At 56.0% G+C, this 9,058-nt stretch overlaps 1 protein-coding gene across 1 annotated transcript in view; it reads left to right on the top strand.

The window, feature by feature from the left end:
• Positions 1-752: 752 nt before the first annotated feature.
• LOC133357268 (glypican-5-like) overlaps positions 753-9,058 on the top strand; it is a 47,679-nt gene continuing 39,373 nt past the window's right edge. Inside the window, exons 1-3 of the mRNA XM_061575132.1 lie at positions 753-1,179; positions 4,374-4,578; positions 5,434-5,549. Of these exons, the coding sequence (XP_061431116.1) occupies positions 820-1,179; positions 4,374-4,578; positions 5,434-5,549 (681 nt within the window). The 5' untranslated portion in view covers positions 753-819. The remainder of the gene's footprint in view (positions 1,180-4,373; positions 4,579-5,433; positions 5,550-9,058) is intronic.

Here is a 9,058-nt window from a genome sequence, read left to right as displayed (position 1 = left end):
CTGAACAGACTGTAGGGGCAAGTGCTGTTAGCGAGCAGCACCTATGAAGGCCGGAACGGCACACGAGGGGGTGGGTGGCTTGCACTACGTCCGGCCGCCTTTGTCTCCCCAGTGGCGATGTTTACTACACATCACACCAGGTACTCATTTGAGGCTGAGTCGACGAAGCCCAGGACCGGTTCAGATAATCGTCACTGGTGTTAGCCGTGAGCGGGAATCGAACTCGGGTCACCGGGTTTGTAGCGCAGCATCGCGCTCACCGCTACAATACCGCCACCACCACCAACCAAACACCACCAACCAACCACCACCAACCACCACCAACCACCACCACCAACCACCATTACCACCAACCACCACCACCACCACCAACCACCACCAACCACCACCAACCAACCACCACCACCAACCAACCACCAACCACCAACCACCACCCCCAACCACCACCCCCAACCACCCCCACCACCCACCAACCAACCACCAACCACCACCAACCACCACCACCCCTCTGACCAACCGCAGAGACTCTGGAGTCGCTGCTGCGCCAGTCCCAGAACGCGACGGAGGAGCTGTTGGCGCGTGGCCACCCGGAGTTGGGCCGCACGGCCACGGCGCTGCCAGCGGTGCGCCGCCTCTACGCGGCCCTGGCCCGCCACCTGGCCCCGGGGCCCGGACCCGCGAGCCCGGCCCTACGGGAGGCCGTGGCGCGCTTCTACGACGACCTCTTCCCCTCCGTCGTCGCCTCCAATCTCCTCGGCGCCCAGCGGCAGCGGCAGGAGCAGCGGCAGCGGCAGTGGACGTCGGCGGAGGGGGAGGTGGATGGGGAGGAGGCGGAGGTCGCGCTCCGTGAAGGCCGCGGCACGGCGAACGCCAGCGGGGCTCCGAACGGCACCTCCCGTGCCTCCGTCTCCGGCTGCCACTGCGTGGGGTGGCGAGGGTGGCACCGCTGTGGGTGGCACTGCTGTGGTTGGTACCGCTGTGGGTGGCACCGCTGTGGGTGGCACCGCCGCGGCGGGTGGCAGTGCCGCCGCCACCGCCGCAGCGTACGTGGCGTGCGTGCGCCGTCTCCGGGGCGAGGTGAACCCCTTCGGGCCGGTGCCGCGCACGATGGAGGCGAGGGTGGAGAGCGCTGTCACCGCCGCCGGCACCTTCGTGCGGGCGCTCAACGCCGGCGTGGAGGTGCGGGGTGCGCGTGCGTGTATGTGTGTGTGTGTGTGTATGTGTGTATGTGTGTGTGTGTATGTGTGTGTATGTGTGTGTATGTGTGTATGTGTGTGTGTGTATGTGTGTGTGTGTGTATGTGTGTGTGCGCGTGTGTAGTCCAGCAAACACGACCCCCTTACCTCCTCGTGGTGCCGGTAGGCAACGCTGTGGTGGGCAGTGCCGGGGTGGGAGGGCGAATTTAGGTTGGCCTTTGCCTTCATAGCGTTTGTAACCCACACAGCGGCCAAATGGGGGCTCTGGAGTGGTGCGAGGGGCTGGTCACCCCTCCACTTTCAATTAACTACCACTAAACTACGATGCAAAAACTTATTAAGCTTGTGCCGGAGGCCCCGGGGGGACAGCTTCTGTGACGTCTCCTGGCCAAACCCCATTTGGCGGAGCCAGAAGACTGAATCCTTACCTTTGGGGCTCCTCCAGAAACAACAAAAAGTCACTTCGGATGGCCACGTGGAATGTTCGAACGCTCACTGCGGAGGAGAGGCTGCCACTCCTCTGTCGGGAGCTGGACCGGTACCGCCTGGATCTCTGTGGTATTCAAGAGGTCCGGTGGACCGGCTCTGGCTCCTGCCATCATGAGGGGTGGACAGTCCTCTATTCGGGGCAGGAGACTGCCAAACAACAGGGAGTGGCTCTTATTCTCTTCTTCTGAACAAAAGAATGAAGGGGGTGTGGGAGCGTGGCGGTGAGGTGTGGGAACCTGTAAGCCCCAGGCTACTTTGGGTTCGCCTTCCCATCAACCAGAGGCAAGGAGTGATGATCGTGGTTCCTTATGCCCCCACCAAAGACAAACATCCGTGGAGGGATGCAGGCAAGGCCGATGAATCAGATGCCTTCTATGACCTCCTGTTACAGTTGCTGGCTAAAGTGGCCCCTCGGGATAGAGTCATCTAGTTGGGTGACTTCAATGCCCGAGTTGGTCATGATGCTGGCACCTGGTCGTGAGTGATTGGAAGACATGGGCCAGATCAGCTCAATAACAATAGTCGGAGGCTGCTAGATGTTTGTGCAGCCCATGGGCTTGTAGTTACCAACACGCTGTTCCGGCATCGGCGCATCCACACAACATCATGGATGCATGCCGGGTCCAAGCAAGAAAATCTGCTGGACTACATAGTGATAGAACAGTGGATGCGGGCCCATATTGTTGACACCAGGACCTACCGTGGAGCCTACTGACCATCGACTTGTCATCTGTAAGGTGTGCCTGCCATTCTTCCACTCCGGTGGTGGGTGTATACCCAAGACCCCATTTAAACCCATAGTGGCATGGTCTCAGCTAGCTGATGAAAATTGCAAGCGAGAATTTCATCATCACTTGCAGCTGGGGTTGGCATCGTCCCCCACTCCAGCTGATGTCGAGGGGAAATGGGCGAGGTTTAGGACTTTGGCTCATGCAGCGGTAATGGCTGCTTTGGGTACACGGTCAAGACCACCTCAGAGACCCTGGATGACAGAGGAGGTGTTCAGGCTGGCTGACAAAAGCGACAGGCCCACTCTCATCGTCTACAGCATCCCACGTCAGAGAATGAGGAGGCTTACCGCAGCCTTCGCTCACAGGTTCAGAGAGCCGTGAGGTGCTGCAAGGATGGTTGGTGGTCGCGGGTTGCTGACGTTTTTGGGTTTAGATCGCGTTATTTATAAATGTGTCGTAAGCCTCCACCACCCGACACGGCCAATCAGTAAAAATGTGTCACGTTGACAAAGACAAATAGTTCACTGCTTTAGCCCACCGGTGTGTTGAAGCCACAACATTTACAATTTGAGTACGACGTTTCGCTGGTAATTGCATCCAGCATCATCCTGTGTGTGCTGGTTAGTTGCTTGGTAACAGCGCTTGCCCCAACAGTCTGTTAAGGCTATATGGGACATCTTTGTCCTTGTTAGTGGGTTTGGTGTGAGTGGATTCGTGGGTTTTTGTGTGGGATTGTGTGAGTGAATTGGAATGTGAGTGGGTCGTTATGTGTGTGAGTGGGTTACACAGTGGCTGTAATAAGTGTGCGTGAACCTGTTAATATGGGTGTGTGTGTTTCTGTCCGTGTGTTCATCCATCGCTCATCTAACCATCTGTTTAATCCGTTCATCTGACCACTTACCCATCCGTTCATGTGTCCATGTTACGCGTGCATATACTTATTTCCCTGCGTGTCCATCCATCACCCCCCATTCACTCACACACTTGCCCACCCGTTCATCCACTCGCCCACCCACCAATTCACCCGCTCACCCATTCATCCACTCGCCTACCCACTCACCCACCCACCCACTTACCCATCTACTCACCCACCCATCCACTCACCCATCCACCCACTCTCCCACCCACTCACCCACCCACCCATCCACTCACCCACCCACTCATCCCACCCGCTCATCCATTCGCCCACCCACCTACTCACCCACCCACTCACCCATCCGCTCATCCACCCACTCGTCCACTCACCCACCCACTCACCCGCCCGCTCACCCACCCACCCATCCACTCACACACCCACTCACCCACCGGCTCATCCATTCGCCTACTCACCCACTCACCCACTCACCCACCCACTCACCCATCCGCTCATCCACCCACTCGTCCACTCACCCACCCACCCGCTCACCCACCCGCTCATCCACTCGGCCACTCACCCACCCACCCACGCACCCACCCACCCACTCACTCACCCGCTCACCCACCCGCTCACCCACCCGCCCACCCACCCACTCAAGCGCACCCACCCACTCACTCACCCACTCACCCACCCGCTCACCCGCCCACCCGCCCACCCACCCACTCACCCACCCACTCACCCACTCACCCACCCACCCACTCACTCACCCACCCACCCACTCACCCACCCACTCGCCCACTCACCCACCCACTCACTCACCACCCACTCACCCACTCACCCACCCACTCGCCCACTCACCCACCCACCCACCCACTCACCCACCCACTCACCCACTCACCCACCCACCCACTCACTCACTCACCCACCCACCCACCCACTCACCCACCCACCCACTCACCCACCCACTCACCCACTCACCCACCCACCCACCCACTCACCCGCTCACCCACCCACTCACTCACCCACCCACCCACTCACCCACCCACTCACCCACTCACCCACCCACTCACCCACCCACCACTCACCACCACCACCACGCAGGTGATCAACATGACGGAGCACGTGGCCGTGTCACGCGACTGCGCCCTGGTGCTGCTGCGCGTGCAGTACTGCGCGCACTGCCGCGGCCTCACGCTCATCAAGCCGTGCGGGGGGCTCTGCCTGAACGCGCTGCGCGCCTGCCTCGCCGGCGTGCCCGCCCTGGACCCCCACTTCAGGGAGTTCGTCGCGGGAATCGGGCGTCTCGGTGGGGACCCCCCCCCCATCCCCTCCGCCACCCCCCTACACTCCCCCAGCCCCCCCCCCCATCCTCCCCATCCCCCACTACCGCCACCCACATCATCACTGGGGAGACAAAGGCGGCCGGGCGTGGTGCTGGCCACCGTAGCAGCACTTGCCCGTGCCTCCCCCGCATGTCCCCCGTGTCTCTCCACGTGTCTCTACACGTCCCCCCACGTGTCCCCCCTGTCCTCACGTCTCTCCACGTGTCTCTACACGTCCCCCTACGTGTCTCTCCACGTGTCCTCACGTCTCTCCCACGTGTCACCCCCTGTCCTCACGTCTCTCCCCGTGTCCTCACGTCTCTCCCACGTGTCCCCCCTGTCCTCACGTCTCTCCACGTGTACTCACGTCTCTCCACGTGTCCCCATGTCTCTCCCACGTGTCCCCCCGTGTCTTCACGTTTCTCCACGTGTCCCCACGTGTCTTCCACGTGTCCCCCCGTGTCTTCACGTTTCTCCACGTGTCTCCCACGTGTCCCCACGTTTCTCTCCCACGTCTCTCCACGTCTCCCCACGTGTCCCCCCGTCTCCTCACGTGGCCTCACGTCTCCCCCGCGTGTCCCCACGTGTCCCCACGTCCCCCCCAACGTGTCTCTCCACGTCTCTCCCACGTGTCCCCACGTGACCTCACGTCTCCTCACGTCTCCCCACGTGTCTCTCCACGTCTCTCCCACGTGTCCTCACGTCTCCTCACGTCTCCCCACGTGTCTCTCTACGTCTTTCCCACGTGTCCCCACGTGGCCTCACGTCTCCCCACGTGGCCTCACGTCTCCCCCACGTGTCTCCCCCACGTGCCCCCCCCCACCCCCGTGTGCCCCCAGGCTCCAGGCTGCTGGCTCCACCGTCGGACATCCAGCATACGCTGCTGGGGACGCGTGACCTCGTCGCTGGCGCGTTGCTGCACGCACGCGTGCACGCCCAGAGGATCCTCGCCATGGTGAGTCGTAGGTACATACTTCACCACTCTGGTTGGTGGTGAGCCAAATGATTGTGTCACGGTGGCTAAGAGATGTTGACTACCTCGCCTGGTGTACAGGAGGTCGTGGGTTCAATCCCGACCCTGACACATGCTGCTGTGTATTTGGAGTTTGCGTGTTTCTATCATCATCATCATCATCATCACGGTGGCTAGGAGATGTTAACTACCTCGCCTGGTGTACAGGAGGTCGTGGATTTTATCCAGATACTGACGCCTGCTGCTGTAGATTTGGAAGTTGTGTGTCTCTTTTTCATCATCATCACGGTGGCTAGGAGATGTTGACTAGCTCGCCTGGTATACAGGAGGTCGTGGGTTCGATCCCGACCCTGACGCCTGCTGCTGTGTATTTGGAGTTTGCGTGTCTCTCTTTCTCTCATCATCATCACGGTGGCTAGGAGATATTAACTACCTCGCCTGGTGTACAGGAGGTCGTAGGTTCGAATCTGACCCTGACGCCTGCTGCTGTGTATTTGGAGTTTGCGTGTCTCTCTCTCTCTGTCTCATCCTCACGGTGGCTAGGAGATGTTAACTACCTCGCCTGGTGTACAGGAGGTCGTGGATTTTATCCCGACCCTGACGCCTGCTGTAGATTTGGAGGTTGCGTGTCTCTCTCTCTCTCCCCAGTAGTCTCCGTGTCTTGCGAGTTTCCCCTGCACATTTAGACTCAACATCGTGCCTCTAGACTCTTTGGCAGCTGTACGTTTCCACGTAATGACAAGCCACTTTGTTGAGCTGTCATTTGTGGCCAAATCGCTTCTGAAAAAAATATTAGATAGCTCAGCGTGCCTTACCTGGTCAAATATATAAACACAAACATTCAATAGTCTAGCGTCAGGCGTGGCGGAGTGGCGAATCATTCATGCTGGGATGATATCCACTTTGTATCGATATCAGTGTGAGTCTATGGGTCTCCATGTGAGTCTATGGGTCTCTGTGTTGAGTCTATGGGTCTCTGTGTTGAGTCTATGGGTCTCTGTGTGAGTCTATGGGTCTCTGTGTTGAGTCTATGGGTGTCTGTGTTAGTCTATGGGTCTCCGTGTGAGTCTATGGGTCTCTGTGTTGAGTCTATGGGTCTCTGTGTTGAGTCTATGGGTCTCTGTGTTGAGTCTATGGGTCTCTGTGTGAATCTATGGGTGTCTGTGTTGAGTCTATGGGTGTCTGTGTTAGTCTATGGGTCTCCGTGTGAGTCTATGGGTCTCTGTGTTGAGTCTATGGGTCTCTGTGTTGAGTCTATGGGTCTGTGTTGAGTCTATGGGTCTGTGTGAGTCTATGGGTCTGTGTTGAGTCTATGGGTCTGTGTTGAGTCTATGGATCTGTGTTGAGTCTATGGGTCTGTGTTGAGTCTATGGGTCTGTGTTGAGTCTATGGGTCTCCGTGTGAGTCTATGGGTCTCTGTGTTGAGTCTATGGGTGTCCGTGTGAGTCTATGGGTCTCTGTGTGAGTCTATGGGTCTCTGTGTGAGTCTATGTCCCGTGTGAGTCTATGGGTCTCTGTGTTGAGTCTATGGGTCTCCATGTGAGTCTATGGGTCTCTGTGTTGAGTCTGTGGGTCTCTGTGCGAGTCTGTGGGTCTCTGTGCGAGTCTATGGGTCTCTGTGTGAGTCTATGGGTCTCTGTGTGACTCTATGGGTCTCCGTGTGAGTCTGTGGGTCTCTGTGTGAGTATATGGGTCTCCGTGTGAGTCTATGGGTCTCTGTGTGAGTCTATGGGTCTCTGTGTGAGTCTATGGGTCTCTGTGTGAGTCTATGGGTCTCTGTGTGAGTCTATGGGTCTCCGTGTGAGAGTATGGGTCTCTGCGTGAGTCTATGGGTCTCTATGTGAGACTGTGGGTCTCTGTGTGAGTCTATGGGTCTCTGTGTGAGTCTATGAGTCTCCGTGTGAGAGTATGGGTCTCTGCGTGAGTCTATGGGTCTCTATGTGAGACTGTGGGTCTCTGTGTGAGTCTATGGGTCTACGTGTGACTCTATGGGTCTCTGTGTTAGTCTATGGGTCTCCATATGAGTCTATGGGTCTCCATGTGAGTCTATGGGTCTCTGTGTGAGTCTATGCGTCTCTGTGTGAGTCTATGGGGCTCTGTATAAGTCTATGGGTCTCTGTGTGAGTCTATGCGTCTCTGTGTGAGTCTATGGGTCTCTATGTGAGTTTATGGGTCTTTGTGGGTCTTTGTTATGAGCCTGTGGGTGTCTTTGGAGTCTATGGGTCTCAGTGTGAGTATATAGGTATCGGTGTGAATATAAAGGTCTCAGTGTGAATATGTAGGTCGCTATATGAGTCGTATGGTGTGAACCTATAGATCTTGTTTTTCCGCGTGGCCTGTGCGGATGTAGAGCAACGGCTGTAGTGCAACATCTTCTTTGATCACGTAGTTCGAGAAGCTTTCCATGCAGCTGTACCGGAGGAATCTCCATCTGGTCGAGCAGATACAATGGCAGGCTTAACGATGCACGGGTGCGGTCAAGGGATGGCTCCCTATTGGTCAACCATGTCACGTGCGCAGATAATCTGATATAATTGCTGCTCGCTCTGAGAAGCAATAGTTTGATGCTCTGCTGCTGAATCTGGAGCGTGCCACTAAGAGGTGGGGCCTTACCATCAGCCCCCTACTAACACAAAGCACCTGTAAGAATATGTTCTACCCTTTCTGGCAAATAAAAACAGTTGTATTTTGACTTTAAACCCCCCGTAACACCTCCTACGCATTTCACAAGTAGTACTAGTCGCATATATGCATTTGCATAAATATGCAAAAAATTCCTCTTAATATGCAAATTATTTTGTCAAGGCGCTCTTCGCCCCTCCACCCCAGCTTAAATAGACGCTCCAAGCCTAGGACGTGTCATTCAGACTCTGTCTTATCGACAGACCTGTTCTTCACCTGAGGACGACTGCTTGCGTTGTGGCCGAAACGTCGTGAGAATTATTTTATTATGTTTTATTTTATTATTTTATTACTTCCATTCTACGTGACTTTACCGAAAGAACCAAGAAGAAAAAAACAGTTGCGTTTAGATGTTAAAACAGCAAACAGAAACCTTTTTTGCAAGGAATCGTGTCTGCGTTAACCACACATGCTTGTGATGAAAATGCACTGGTAGTCTATGATGATGCATCTGCTTTGAAACTTGATGGTTCCACACCAGAGACAGCTTTCTTTAGAGCCCAGTCTCAACCAGTGCCAGACGAGAGGACGTCAAAAGGCGGACGGCACACAGACAATGAACTAGCGATCAGGGCATTTGTACCTCGGGCGGAGCAGCTACATAATGGGACCTATTCTTATATTTTGAGACTGGCAAGGGAGGCCCCATGACAAAGCACCTGCCTGGGTATTTTTAAATCCTTTATATTAAGTTCGCTTGCTTGCTTGCGCGCTTACGACCGTGCAAATCTTTCGGTCGTTTTTTATTTAAATCCTTTATATTAAGTTTGATTGCTTGCTTGCTTGCGCGCTTACGACCGTGCAAATCT

The sequence above is a fragment of the Lethenteron reissneri genome, chromosome 57, assembly GCF_015708825.2.
Source record: "Lethenteron reissneri isolate LAM-NWPU_2019-01 chromosome 57, ASM1570882v1, whole genome shotgun sequence".
Taxonomy (NCBI): Eukaryota; Metazoa; Chordata; class Hyperoartia; order Petromyzontiformes; family Petromyzontidae; genus Lethenteron; species Lethenteron reissneri.
The sequence above is the reverse complement of the archived record's forward strand: the minus strand, read 5'-3'. Positions and strand labels throughout refer to the sequence as shown.